Source organism: Canis lupus, chromosome 13 (assembly GCF_048164855.1).
Source record: "Canis lupus baileyi chromosome 13, mCanLup2.hap1, whole genome shotgun sequence".
Taxonomy (NCBI): Eukaryota; Metazoa; Chordata; class Mammalia; order Carnivora; family Canidae; genus Canis; species Canis lupus.
In genome coordinates this window covers 18,968,215-18,981,969 of record NC_132850.1, presented here as the reverse complement: position 1 = coordinate 18,981,969, position 13,755 = coordinate 18,968,215, and the positions used below count along the sequence as shown (strand labels likewise).

Sequence of the window (13,755 nt, the reverse complement as noted above, 5' to 3'; positions counted from 1 at the left end):
CTAAACCGCTGAGCCACCCGGGCTGCCCCAAATTTTAGTTTTTTTAAATAAAAAGGTTGTATTTATTTATTTACCCGCGCACCAGGGGCGGGTAGTAGGCCTCTAAGAAGCGCCGACAAAGGCGAGCGAGAGGGCAGGCGGGGTCGAGCTCCGGGGCCTTGGCCCTGCCGTAGCTGTCTGGGCGGGCCTGTGCTTGGGCCCAGCCACTCGCCCGCCCCCCCAGGTGGTGCAGCGTCCGCCTTTTCATCTCCTCCACGTTCCGGGACATGCACGGGGAGCGGGACCTGCTGCTGAGGGCCGTGCTGCCCGCTCTGCAGGCCCGAGCCGCCCCCCGCCGCCTGGGCCTTCGGGCCATCGACCTGCGCTGGGGCATCCCAGAGGAGGAGACGCGCAGGAACAGGTGAGGGCCGGCCGCGGGGAGGCCGCGGGGGGCAGGGGGCTGCTCGGGGCGCCCACGGTGAGCCAGGCTGGCGCCCTTGTCTGCAGGCAGCTGGAAGTGTGCCTCGGGGAGGTGGAGAGCTCGCAGCTGTTCGTGGGCATCCTGGGCTCCCGCTATGGCTACGTCCCCACCGACTACAACCTGCCCGAGCACCCTCACTTCCGCTGGGTGAGGCAGGCCGGGGCCGCGGGGGGCTTCAGAGGGCATGGGGGGGCCTCCTCCGAGGAGTCGCTTTCCGTCGGCCAAGAGGCGCGTGCCAGGCACGGAGTCATGTGAGCTTCGGCTGTGCCTCTGCGCCTGTGTCCGGGGGGACGTTCCTGGCCTGCAGGGGCCCTGGGGCTCGAGGCCGGGGGCAGCAGGCCGGGCACTGACCCCTGCCCCCTCTGGCCGCAGACGCAGCAGTACCCCCCGGGCCGCTCCGTGACAGAGATGGAGGTGATGCAGTTCCTGGACCGGGCGCGGCGCCTGCAGCCGTCTGCCCAGGCTCTCATCTACCTGCGGGACTCCAGCTTCCTCAGGTGCCTGCTGTTGCCCCTGGGCCTCGGTGCTCTCCCAGCATTGGGGCGGCAGAGGGGGGACGCGGGGGGCACAGGGCTCGGAGAGCGCGCCCGCGGCCCCCGTCAGCCTTGCCCCGGAGCCCGAAGTCTCGCTGGTGGGGTTTCGGGATGGCGGGCAGGTGTGATGGCTGGGGGTGAAAAGAGACGGGGTCTGAGCGGAGCTCCACTCTTGGGGTGTTGTTGGGGGTCAGCTCTGTGCCAGATGCTTGGAAATCCGACTTTACTTCTGAGTCTGAAGAAGCTGCACGTCGGATCGCCGAACTGAAGAGCTTTCTGAGCAGACAGCAAGGGGTTACCTGTCGCAGGTGGGCTGGGGGCGGGAGAGTCCTGCAGGGAGATATAGGGGGGCCAGGCCCACTCTGACTGCTCGTGCTCACTTTGCCCGCAGTTACCCCTGCGAGTGGGGCGGGGTGGCAGCTGGCCGGCCCTACGCTGCGGGGCTGGAGGAGTTTGGGCAGCTAGTTCTGCAGGATGTGTGGAGCGTGATCCAGAAGCTCTACCTACAGGTCAGCAGGAGTGCCCTGGGGGGTGGGGCGGGGGGCTGGAGGCCCTGGGGCCTTCAGCCCAGCGCTCCTGGGTGTGCAAACACTGTCCATGTCCCCGTCGCGTGCCCTCAGCCAGGGGCCCAGCCGGAAGAGCCAGCGCCCACCCCGGAGGACAACTCGGTCCAGGCCGCCTTCCAGCAGCTACAGACCCCGCCGAGTCCCGCCCGGCCACGCCTGCTCCGGGACGCAGTGCAGCAGCTGACGCTGCCCCGGGGGGGGCTGAGCCTGGTGACTGGGCGGTCGGGCCAGGGCAAGACGGCCTTCCTGGTGCGTGGTCTCAGAGCCCGGGTGGGCGGGGTGGCCTCCGGGAGCTGCGTGTGGAACACTGACCATGTTGTGTCCTCGCTTTCCACGCAGGCGTCCCTGGTGTCAGCCCTGCAGGCTCCCGATGGGGTCCAGGAGGCCCCTGGGGTCTTCTTCCACTTTTCGGGGGCCCGCCCGGACCAGGGCCTCGCCCTCACCTTGCTCAAACGCCTCTGTGCCTACCTGCGTCGCCGACTGGGCGAGCCGGGTGCCCTCCCTACCTCCTACCGGTGTGTGTCCCTCCCCCGCCACCCCCCCCCCCCCCCCCCCCCCGCCTATTGAGGCTGCAGGACGGCACCTGTGCCCCCATGTCCTGCTGACCTGGGCCTGCCCGCCCCCTCCCTGCACGCAGGGGCCTGGTGTGGGAGCTGCAGCAGAGGCTGCTGCCCGCGTCTGCCCGGTCCCTGAAGGCTGGCCGGGGCCTGGTGCTGATCGTCGACGGGGCTGACAGGCTGGTGGGTCCACAGGGCCAGCAGGTCTCAGACTGGATCCCGAAGACCCTTCCCCCGGTGAGCGTGAGGGGAGGGGGTGAGACACACCAGTGAGGGGGGCTTCCAGGCCCTTCCCTGCCCTCCTACCTCCCCCTCCTTTTGCCCAAATATCACAGCGGGTGCACCTGGTACTGAGCGTGTCTGCTGAGGGGGGCCTAGCTGAGACCCTTGCGCAGAGCCCAGGGGCCCGAGTGGTGGCCCTGGGGCCTCTGCAGCCCCGTGCCCGGGCCCAGCTGGTGAGAGACGAGCTGGCTCTGTATGGGAAGCGGCTGGAGGAGTCCCCCTTCAACAACCAGGTTGGACGTGGGCCCCGCGCAGCCCCACTCCTCACCTCCAACGGGGCCCGGGGAGGGGAAGCTGCCCCTGACGTGACTGGGGGGTCCTTGTCCGGGTGGAGCAGGCCCGACCTCCGGGGAGCAGGGCTGGCAGGGCCTTGGGGGGAAGGAGCCTGGCAGGTGGCGTCGGGGTGGAGCGGGGCGGGGGCTGGGGGGCAGGCGCCTGCTTCCCGCGCTGAGGCCCCTGCGCCGGCAGATGCAGCTGCTGCTGGTGAAGCGGGGGTCCTCCCTGCCGCTGTACCTGCGCTTGGTCACCGACCACCTGAGGCTCTACGCACTGCACGAGCAGGTTGGCTACGGGGACGCCTCCTGGTTTGCTCTGCCCTGATGCCGGGGCAGCTTCCACCTCCCACCCCTCTGCCCCCCTTCTCCCTCCGCTCTCTCTCTCCCCTTCTCCATCCTCTCCCACAGTTCCTCCTGCTGCCCACTGCCCCCCCACGAGAGCTGCCCCCCCCCCCCCCGCCTGCCCCACTGACTGAAGCCCAGGCTCCTCCCCTCCCAGGTGTCCGAGCGGCTCCGGGCCCTGCCCGCCACTGTCCCCCTACTGCTGCAGCACATCCTGGGCACCCTGGAGCAAGAGCACGGCCCTGATGTCCTTCCCCAAGCCTTGGCCGCCCTGGAGGCTACGCGTAGTGGTCCGTGCTCAGGGCCGAGGGGCCTGAGAGCATGGGGGGGTCTCTGGGACCGTGTGGGGGCAGCAGGTGTCAGGGAGGGGTGTGCTGTGTGCTCGAGAGCCTCAGAGAGCTGCGATTCCAGGTCTGACTTCGGAGCAGCTGCACGCGGTGCTGAGCGCGTGGCGCGCGCTTCCCAGGGGGGCCGAGGGCTGGGAAGAGGCCATGGCTGCTGGGAGCAGTGGGGACGCCTACCCCATGGGCCCATTTGCCTACCTCGTCCAGAGTCTGCGCAGGTGCACCTGCCCCCCCGCTTGGCTCCCACCAATCCCTGTGCCTTCCCTTCTCATCCTCGAGATCCTTTCTCCATCCTACCCGTCCTGGGCTGGGCCCCGACCCCTGTCTCCTGGGCCCCCAAACGGCTGCCACCCGATTTACCACCCTGCAGGGTGGGATGGGAGCCCGCGGCTATGCTGGCCGCTTACTGACAGCCCCCCCCGCCCCGCCCTCTCCCTCACGTGAGGACAGTCTGCTGGGGGAGGGGCCCCTGGAACGTGCTGGTGCCCGACTCTGCCTTCCTGCTGGGCCCCTGAGGACAGCAGCTCAGTGTCGATATGGGAAGAGGTGGGGGCTGCAGAAGACCGCACACGTCCTCATCGCAGGTGATGACGGCCAGGACTGGCCTGCCCTGGCTAGGGCACCGCGCGTGGGGCCTCCCCCCAGGGCCAGGACCACCCGCTGGTGCTCCCATTCGGCCAGCCTGGGGGGTGGCTGGCTTTTGCTGCAGCCTGGGGGGTGCGATCTTGGGAGATGCTCTGGGGCTCAGTAGTCTCCATATCTGCTCCCTGACCCACACCTGCAGCTCAGCTCTGGAAGACGTGCGACCCTGATGCCTCGGGCTCCTTCCGCAGCTGCCTTCCTGAGGCTCTGGCCGACCTGCCCCACCACCTGGTTAGTCTCCAGCTCCCAGGCACCTTAGTCCCCACGTCCCCTGGACCACCACTGCCAGCACCACCATCACCATCACCACTGCCACCACCACCATCACCACCATCACCACACCACCATCACCACCACCATCACCACCGTCATTACCACCACCACCACCACCATCACCACTGCCATCACCACTGCCATCACCACTGTTATCACCACTGCCATCACCATCACCACCACCGTCATCACCACCATCACCACCATCTCTACCTTTCTCCACCCGGGTTTCCCGCCCTTTCCCTTCAGGCCCTTTGTCCAGCTTCTGGGTCGAGGTCTTGGCTGCACAGGCAGGATCTAAAACTAGACTGTTCCTCCTCACCTGCCTCTCTACACCCTAATGAGTCCAGTCTGACCTTCCCAGCTCCAGAGCGGGAACCATGGCCTTCTTGCAAAATTCCTCACCAATCTCCATGTGGTGGCCGCACACCTAGAACTGGGTCTGGTCTCTCGGCTCCTGGAGGCCCACGCCCTCTACGGTGAGATACATGAGGAGGTGGCTTCTCTGAGATACGGGGCTCCTGGGTGTGTGCACGGGGTCAGGCTGGGGGTGTAATGCAAACAACCATTAAATTTCTGTTCCAGGCTGGAAGTGCAAGAGGGTAGGCGGGTGATTTTCAGGGGGACCTTCTGCCCAGATCTCTTAGGCCATAGGTTTTCAAGCTTTATTTAACGGGTCTAAAATTACCTGGGAATGTTCAAATTGCAGGTCTCTGGGACCCCAGATTCTGGTTCCCTAGGTCCGGAGTGGGGCCTGAGGCTTTGTACTTCTAACGGGTGTTCCTGATGTGGGGCCGGAAGACCTCAAGACTTCACGCTTTAGACACATCATCCGACTGTCTTTGGTGCTGGGGCTTAGGGGGGTCCGGGCTGGCTCCGCAGTGACATTCTGCATCTCTCCTGCAGCTTCCTCGGGCCCTGCAGAGGAGCAGGGTCTCTGTGAGACGGACCCTGCCGTGTTTCACACGTTCCTGAGACAGCAGGCTCCAGTCCTCGGCCGCTACCCGCTGCTCCTGCCCCAGCAGGCCGCCAACCAGCCCCTGGACTCGCCTCTTTGCCGCCAGGCCCCACAGCTTTTCGGGCGATGGCGCCTGCAGCGCGTGTTGCGGTGGCTTAATAAACCGTGCACCGTGGAGGGCCAGCCGAGGTGAGCCCGGGCCAGACGCTGGCGGCCCCGCCGGAGGTCAAGCTGCAGCTGCAACCAGAGCGGGGTGGGCAGCCCGGAGCCAGCGCGGAGGGGGCTTCAAGCACAGGAGTGCAAGCCAGAGTTCCTTCACTTCCTTCCTGAGTTCCCTGTCTCTTCCCTCTCTCCGGCCCTTCTTCTAGCCCCAGGCTGTCGCTGGCCATCCCCTCATCCCCCACGGCGGTGGCCCTGTCCCCCAGCGGGCACAGGGCTGCCGTGGGCACTGCCGATGGGATGGTTTACCTGATGGACCTGAGGACCTGGCAGGTAGGACACTGAGGGCGGGTCGACTGCCTCCAGAGGCCCCACAGACCCCCTCAGGCCTCAGGCAAGGCGGCCCCACGTGCCCCCCCACCCCAGCTGCCCGCTGCACTCAGCCCCTTTCCCCCCTCACATCGGATCAAGGCTTGTTATTGAATCCCTGTTGCCTTCCGACTGTGCTGCATCTGTTCCATTCAAGGCTGTCCCAAGGCTCTGCCCGTACTGGGTCTCGCTGGGAGCCCGGGCTTGGAGCCTTGTCTGCCCAGCAATGGGCGTTTTTGTCAAAAGATACAACATAGGAGGGGAAAAGGAGCCAAAACTCAGCCATGCGATGTAGACGAGAGCTGAGAGTGTAGGCTACTGACTGGGGAGCCCAGGACAGGCGAGCTGGGGGGACGGCACAGGGGATTGCTGGGGACGACGGCAGCACGGGTGCCCCCGCATATCGGGCGTGCCCCCCGCCACCGCACATACATGCATGTGCGGAACGTCATTCCCTCCTCTGACCCGTCAAGGTCTGTGACCTGGGGATACAGGTGCGGTTTGCAGTAGGTGAGGAGATGGGGCTCCCCTGGAGCCTGAGCTTGGCCTGTGTCTGGAGGGGGGCCCAGAGCTTTCCACTTTCTTTTTCTTTCTTTTATTTTTTTATTAATTTTTATTTATTTGTGATAGTCACAGAGAGAGAGAGAGAGAGAGAGGCAGAGACATAGGCAGAGGGAGAAGCAGGCTCCATGCCGGGAGCCTGACGTGGGATTCGATCCCGGGTCTCCAGGATCGCGCCCTGGGCCAAAGGCAGGCGCCAAACTGCTGCGCCACCCAGGGATCCCCCACTTTCTTTTTCTTTAAAGATTTTATTTATTTATTTGAGAGAAAGAGAGCACGAGCAGAGGGAGAGGGAAGAGAGACTCCCCACTGGGCAGGGGGCAGGACAGGGGGCTCCGTCCAGGACCCCAGGATCATGCCCCGAGCCAGAGGCGGAGGGTGAACTGACGAGCCCCCCAGGCGTCCCCAGAGCTCCTCACGTTTCTAAGTGTTCCTGAGGTGGGGCCAGAGGGAGCTGGCCCCGCCCTTCTCGCCTTGGCCTCCTTTTTGGTTGGAGCTTGGCCTGTGCAGCGGGCCGCGGAGGTCTGGTCGAGCGTGTGCCCCTGCTCGTCGGCACAGGAGGAGAAGTCTTTGGTGAGCGGCTGCGACGGGGTCTCCTCTTGCGCCTTCCTCTCCGCCAGCGCCCTCTTCCTCACTGCCTTCGACGGGCTCCTGGAGCTCTGGGATCTGCAGCAGGGCTGCCGGTAAGGGCGCCCGGGCGGGCCTTGCAGTGGGGCCCTCCCCGGCCGCGGGTGGCGGAGGCCGACCCTTGTCTCCCCCCGCCAGGGTGCTCCAGACCAGCGCTCATCAGTCCCAAATCACCGGCTGCTGCCTAAGCCCGGACTGCCGGCTGCTGGCCACTGTGTGCCTGGGGGGGTGCCTGAAGGTAACGCCGGGGGCTGGGGCGACACGGCGGCCTCCCAGGTCAGGCCAGCTGGGGGGCCGTGCTTGCGGACGGCAGGGGGCCGGACAGGGCAGCCTCCGGGGCAGAGAAGCCCAGGCGCGAGTCCCGGCACCTGGCCTTGTCCCCTCTGCTCCTCCAGCTGTGGGACACGGCCCGCGGGCAGCTAGCCTTTCAGCACACGTGCGCCAGGCCCCTGAACTGCGCCGCCTTCCACCCCGACGGGCACGTGGTAGCCGTAGGCAGCTGGGCGGGCACTTGCAGCTTCTTCGGCGTGGACGGGCTCACAGCTGCCAAGGTGACAGGCCCCGCGGGCCCGGGGAGGGGACACGGGACGCGGGGCCGGGTGGACGGCGGCTCCTGACGCATCGCCGTGCACCTGCTCCCACAGGAGCTGGGGGCCCCGGGGGCGTCCGTCCGCGCCCTGGCCTTCCGGGCCCCTGGGCGGGTGGTGGCCGTGGGCCGGCTGGACGGCACGGTGGAGCTGTGGTCCTGGCGGGAGGGGGTGCGGCTGGCCGCCTTCCCTGCACATCGGGGTGTGGTGGTCGCTGCGCTCCCCCTGCAGGATGGCTGCCAGCTGGTGACGGCTGGCGAGGATGGCGAGGTTAGCGGGCACAGGCGCGGGGCGGGTGACCCGGGGGAGGGTGCGGAGGGTGCGGGGGGTGCAGGGGCCGCCCTGTCGCCCGGAATCCTCGGGGCGGGGCCCTCGTGCTGGCGGCTGTTCCTGGGCGAGTGCCGCACCTGGGCTCCTGTTCTTGGCTCTCAGGTGCAGGTGTGGTCCGGGGCCCTGGGTCGCCTCCGGGGCCTCCTGGGTCCCCTTCCTCTGTCGGCGGCCCTCTGCGTGGCTCTCAGCCCGGACGGTGATTGGGTAGCCGTCGGCTACCGGGAGGACGGCATCAGGACCTACGAGGTGGCTTCAGGTGCTGTGGGGACCCGTGGGGGCTGGAGCCGTGGAGGCGCGTCCGCCGCCTGACCCTGGCGCTTGTCCGCTGTGCAGGCTCCCGGGAGGTCCGCTGCGGGGCCGTGGCCGCGGCCGTGTGGGCGCTGGTGTGGCTCAGCCCCGGGGCGTTGGTGAGCGGCGCGGAGGATGGGTCCCTGCAGGGCTGGGTCCTCGAGGCACGTTCCCTGCGGCCGCTCTGGCTGCTGCCCGGACGCCAGGGGCCCGTGTGGGGACTGGCTGTGTCCGGAGAGCTCCTGGCTTCCACTTCAGGTACGGCGGGCCGCCCCCCTGCCCCAGCTGCCGGCGCACCTGCGCCTCCCATGCACCTGTGCCGGACATGTACCTGTGCCGGACGTGTTCCTATCTGACACGACACGTGCACCTGTGCCACATGCACACCTGTCCAACACACACACCTGTGCTGCACGTGCACCTGTCCAACACGCACTTGTCTGATGTGCACCTGTGCCGCATGCGCACCTGTGCCACACACACACCTGTCCAACACACGCACCTGTGCTGCACGTGCACCTGTGCTGCACGCACCTGTCACACACACCTGGGCCGACACCCTGCCCCAGCTGCCCGCGCACTTGTGCCACACGCACACCTGTCCAACATGCGCCTGACACGTGCACCTGTACTGCACGTGCACCTGTGCCACACATGCATCTGTCCAACATACGCACCTGTGACGCACATGCACCTGTGCCGACACGCACCTGTGCCCCATGCACCTGTCATGCATACCTGCGCCGACACCCTGCCCCAGCCGTCCACACACTTGTGCCACACGTGTACCTGTGCCACACGCGCACCTGTCCAACACGCACCTGACATGCGCATCTGTGCCACATGTGCACCTGTGCCACACACGCATCTGTCCAACACGCACACCTGTGCTACATGCACCTGACATGCGCACCTGCGCCAACACCCTGCCCCAGCCGCCCACGCACCTGTGCCACACGTGCACCTGTCCAACATGCACACCTGTCCGACATGCGCACCTGTGCCACATGCGCACCTGTCTAACACGCGCACCTGTGCCGCATGCACACCTGTGCTGCATGCACACGTGCAGGGTCCAGACGACTGTCAAAGGGCTGCAAGCGCATGTGTCTTCCATCAGCAGTCTGGGCGGTTTGTTTCCCGCCCTGATCCTGGGGCCTTCCGTGACCTCTCTAGTCGAGTTCCGGCCCCAGGGGAGTCTGCTGTGTAGATGGAGGGGAAAGAGGTTGACGTGAAATGTGGAGGGGCCCGCCCTCGGTGGGGGGCGTGGAGGAGGGAGGCCGCGGAGGGGTAGCAGGGGCAGGCAGCTCTGCTGGGGATGGTGAGGGCCGCTCCTGTGCCTGCCGCCCTCTTCCCCTGTGCCCGCCGCCCTCCCCTGACCCCTGCCCTCTTCCCGTTTCTCCCCCCCCTTCCCCTGCCCGCCACCCTCACCCCCCGGGGCGCGCCTCTGCCCGGGGTCCTGCCTCACCTCCCCTCTGCGGAGGTCTTCCTTTCTCCATGTCTCCCGTTTCCCACGCAGAGGCCCTCCCCGTGCGGCTGTGGCCCAGGCAGCCGCTGATGCTGCCCCTGCAGGAGGCCGACTTCCCACGCAGCGCTGAGCTCCGGGAGCACCAGGGGCCCGTGAGCTGCTGCGGCTTCAGCGCCGACGGAGGCAGGCTGGCCACGGGGGGCAGGGACCGGGTGAGCCCCCTCCTGGGGTCCTGGGCGCCCCATCCCCTCCCCTCACGGCTTGTTGCGCGCCGAGGCCCCGGCATGTCCCCTCCACGCTCCTGACCGCCCTCGGGACCCACCCAGAATCTCTTCTGCTGGGACGTGCGGAAGCCCCAAGGCCCTGTCGTGATTTGCTCCTTCCTGGCCTGTCACCATGACTGGGTCACTGGCTGTGCGTGGACCAGGGACAACCTGCTGGTGAGCAAGGGCGTGCACGCGGTGCCTGGCTACTGGGGGGCCGGGGGGGCTGCCCTGACCCTGCCTCGGTGGGTCTCCCGGCGCGCAGTGCGAGTGGGGCCTGGAGCTTGCTGGCGCCACGTGGCCTCGTCTCGCCACCCCTGTAGGCGGGCGCTGCGGGGCTGTGTCTCCTGGGGGACAGGCAGGCCTGAAGCCTCGGGAGCGCCCCAAGGTCCCACAGCGGGGACAGTGCGGGCTCCCCGCGCTAGAGGCCAGGCTGTGACCCTGCACCCTGCGGCCAAGGGCTGGGCAAGCAGACAAACCCAGAGGCACAGCTGATGCCGCCAGGCCGGGGAGGCCCGGAGCCGGAGCCCGAGGGGAGGGGCAGCACCGCCCTTGTCCTCACCCGGGCTCGGGCTGGCCCGTGGCTTGCAGCGCCCCCGCCCGTCACCAGCCTCCGACTCTGCAGGTGTCCTGCTCCAGCGACGGCTCCGTGGGGCTGTGGGACCCCGAGCGGCAGCAGCGGCTGGGCCTGTTCCTGGGTCATCAGAGTGCTGTGAGCGCTGTGGCTGCCGTGGTGAGGAAGCCGCGGGGGGCTCACAGGGTGCAAGGCTAAGCACGCGTGGGGCTGCGGCGCACCGGGCCGCCGCTCCCAAGGGCGAGAGGCGGGTAAAGAATGAGACGCTCAGGCCTGGATGGGAGCAGGACGAGGGCATCAAGGTGGGGGGCTGTGGGGAGCAGGCCCCACGCGGGACGGCTGCTGGGGGCCCCAGGTTCTTGGCCCTCTTGGGTGGCCCCTACACCCGTACGTAGCCTGAGCCCTCCCCTCGGTGGCAGGAGCCCCCCCCCGGCCCTGCTTAGGCGACGGTGCTCTGATCCCGGGCTCTGGGGCAGGACGCACACGTGGTGTCCGTGGGCCGAGACGGGACCCTGAAAGTGTGGGATCATCGGGGCGTGGAGCTGACGAGCATCCCTGCGCACTCTGGACCTATCAGCCAGTGCGCGGTGGCCCTGGAGCCCCGGGCAGGTGAGGACGCGAGCGCCCCCGCCCTGCCCGCCCTCCCGCCCTCCCCGCCCTGACTTAGCCTCTGTGCCTCACCAGCCGGGCAGCCTGGCTCAGAGCTTCTGGTGGTGACTGTCGGACTGGATGGGGCCACACGGTTGTGGCATCCGCTGCTGGTGAGCTCCCTGGAAGGACCAGGGTGGGCAGGGGGCAGAGGCAGGGTGGGGCACCCCTTGCGCCGCTACCCTCCGCTCTTCCTAGGTGTCGCAGACACACACGCTTCTGGGACACAGTGGCCCAATCAGCGCAGCGGCAGTTTCAGAGGCCTCAGGCCTCCTGTTGACGGCCTCGGAGGACGGCTCCGTTCGGCTCTGGCAGGTCCCCGAGGAAGCCGGTGAGTGGGGCGAGCCTGTGTATGGAAGAGGGGGCGAGGGCGAGGGCGGCCCAGCATGCGGGGCGTCATTGCCCTCCTCCTCCAGATGACACGTGTGCGCCCAGGAGTCCCGCAACCGTGGCTGCTGTGGCCTGGGCCCCAGACGGTTCTGTGGCAGCGTCCGGGAGTCGAACCGGGGAACTGACCTTGTGGCATGAAGCTAAGGCCGTGGCCACGGCGCAGGTGAGCAGGAGCAGCCTCCCTTCCTTGCCCACGGGGTCCTGTGTGCCGCGCACCGACGCCTGGCCGAGAAGGACGGAGCCTGAAATGGATGGATGCTCCCCAGGCTCCAGGCCACATCGGCGCCCTGACGTGGTTCTCGGCGCGCACCTTGATTGTCCTCAGTGCCGATGACAAGGTCAGCGAGTGGCGAGTGGAACTGCAGGAGGGTTCGATGCCCGGAAAGTTCAGGTGAGAAGGGGAAGCTGGGCTAACGCGATACACTGATGGTCTCATACCCAGGGTTTTGTGCAGATCACTCCACCCGTACTTTGCACTAGGTCAACGGGATGTTAGTAAGTGGGAAAAAGTCCCTGGGAAATCGTTTTCGGCTCCCGGTCATGTCGACGTAAATAGTAATTATCAAGTGCCTGCTTTGTGCTAAGCGCTGAGCCAGGCTGTGGGAACCAGGTTGGAATTACCTTTTAACTTAGGAAGCACAGTCGATGAACGTGCGCGTAAGTAAACCGCCGGCAGTAGGCGGAGGGACTCGTGCTGTGAGGAAGACGGAGGCTACAGTTCCCAGAATTTGAGAAATTCGTAGTTTACAAAAGAGTTGCTATTTGAGATTGGGCTTAAGGGATGAGTAGGAGTTTCCCGGACCCACAGGGGAAGGGAATGGTGCTTTAGGAAGAGGAGGTAGCATTGACGATAGGCGAGGAGTCGTGAGCGTGCATGGTGTGTCCTGGGCACAGCCGAGGCTCTGGGTTCCTGGTGGGAGTGAGGGCGGGGCTGCAGGGGGTTGGACTGAAAAGATCAAGTGGGACATGGTGTTAAGGATTTTGAGAATAATTGGGGATCCCTGGGTGGCTCAGTGGTTGAGCATCCGCCTTTGGCCCAGGGCGTGACCCTGGGTCCCGGGATCGAGTCCCACGTCGGGCTCCCTGCATGGAGCCTGCTTCTCCCTCTGCCTGTGTCTCTGCCTCTCTCTCTCTCTCTCTCTCTCTCTCTCTCTCTGTGTCATAAATAAATAAATAAATAAATAAATAAATAAATAAATAAATAAATAAATAAATCTATCTTAAAAATAAAGGATTTTGAGAATAATTATGTGCAGTTTAGGAAGAGAACTCTAGTGGCAGTATGGAAGGGGATAGTAGAGGCAGGGAGACTGCCCTCACGGGCGGTTGCTCTAGTGCAGGGGAAACGTAGGGTGGGCCCTGGGCCAGGTGGTGGGTGAGGGGACAGAGAGCTGGGCATGCGCTGCAAGGAGATTCCACAGTCTGTTGATCAGCTGGAGGCCAGGAGGGAGAGAAAAGACAAGGAGGTAAGAGAGCCCCAGGTGAGCAGGTGCAGGATGGTGACAATGACAGAGGTCCTGATGGGAGAGAAACAGAGAAGAAGAGAGTTCGTAGGGCAGGTGATTGTGCTTGTTCCTCACTCCCGAGGAATTCATGGGCAGCCGGGCGACCGGGGAAGAGGTGCAGTTAAGGGGGATCTTTCTTGACCCGCGGACCTTCTTTGAGTTGCAGCCTTCACCTGAACCGAGTTCTGCAGGAGGACTTAGGGTTCCTGACAGCTGTGGCCCTGGCTCCGGACGGCGGCTCCCTCATCTTGGCCGAGGCGCGGCTGCGGTTACAGTGCATGAAGCCAGGGGATGCTCCCTCTATGATCTGGTAGGAGCCAACCAGCCGTTGCCTCTCAGGCTGCAGCTAAAGGGAAAGCGGGCTCGTGGGGACCCTGAACCTGGGGCTCACGTGGAAGGAAGCACTGGGGTCTTACAGGGGGTTGCTCACGGGTTCGGCCTCTGTCTTTCCTGGAAACCAGGGACAGCTATTCCGAACGCCCTGTGCTGTTGTCTACCCATCAGGACTACGGTGTGTTTGTCCTGCAGTCGACGGACTCAGGAAGCCTTTCCGTCTTAGTAAGTCCTGCCGGAGTGTGTGTTAACGTGTTTGTCTGGACCGATGCTTCTAAGGCCTTGGGGCCATGACTGAGGATAAGAGGAAGGGCAACGCGTTGGTTCCAAATTCCTTTCTCTTCCTTCCACTGGAGCAGCTCTACTTACGAGCCTTCTATAACGGGGTTCGGCTTCCCTGTAGGATTTTATTGACACAAAA

General features: G+C 65.7%; 1 protein-coding gene across 3 annotated transcripts in view; it reads left to right on the top strand.

Annotated features, from left to right (window-relative positions):
• Positions 1-13,755, top strand: part of TEP1 (telomerase associated protein 1) — a 35,638-nt gene that overhangs the window by 20,088 nt on the left and 1,795 nt on the right. For all 3 annotated transcript variants that reach the window (XM_072772671.1, XM_072772670.1, XM_072772672.1), the window contains 33 exons: positions 224-400; positions 487-607; positions 833-957; positions 1,188-1,301; positions 1,385-1,502; positions 1,614-1,808; positions 1,899-2,074; positions 2,197-2,353; positions 2,452-2,631; positions 2,867-2,959; positions 3,173-3,305; positions 3,427-3,577; positions 3,810-3,943; positions 4,144-4,232; positions 4,639-4,753; positions 5,181-5,421; positions 5,601-5,724; positions 6,880-7,004; positions 7,087-7,186; positions 7,344-7,499; positions 7,593-7,805; positions 7,968-8,121; positions 8,199-8,411; positions 9,673-9,833; positions 9,948-10,061; positions 10,510-10,617; positions 10,935-11,067; positions 11,143-11,219; positions 11,305-11,437; positions 11,523-11,659; positions 11,763-11,887; positions 13,168-13,311; positions 13,463-13,559. In XM_072772671.1, coding sequence (XP_072628772.1) covers positions 224-400; positions 487-607; positions 833-957; positions 1,188-1,301; positions 1,385-1,502; positions 1,614-1,808; positions 1,899-2,074; positions 2,197-2,353; positions 2,452-2,631; positions 2,867-2,959; positions 3,173-3,305; positions 3,427-3,577; positions 3,810-3,943; positions 4,144-4,232; positions 4,639-4,753; positions 5,181-5,421; positions 5,601-5,724; positions 6,880-7,004; positions 7,087-7,186; positions 7,344-7,499; positions 7,593-7,805; positions 7,968-8,121; positions 8,199-8,411; positions 9,673-9,833; positions 9,948-10,061; positions 10,510-10,617; positions 10,935-11,067; positions 11,143-11,219; positions 11,305-11,437; positions 11,523-11,659; positions 11,763-11,887; positions 13,168-13,311; positions 13,463-13,559 — 4,633 coding nt within the window. The remainder of the gene's footprint in view (positions 1-223; positions 401-486; positions 608-832; positions 958-1,187; positions 1,302-1,384; positions 1,503-1,613; positions 1,809-1,898; positions 2,075-2,196; positions 2,354-2,451; positions 2,632-2,866; positions 2,960-3,172; positions 3,306-3,426; positions 3,578-3,809; positions 3,944-4,143; positions 4,233-4,638; positions 4,754-5,180; positions 5,422-5,600; positions 5,725-6,879; positions 7,005-7,086; positions 7,187-7,343; positions 7,500-7,592; positions 7,806-7,967; positions 8,122-8,198; positions 8,412-9,672; positions 9,834-9,947; positions 10,062-10,509; positions 10,618-10,934; positions 11,068-11,142; positions 11,220-11,304; positions 11,438-11,522; positions 11,660-11,762; positions 11,888-13,167; positions 13,312-13,462; positions 13,560-13,755) is intronic.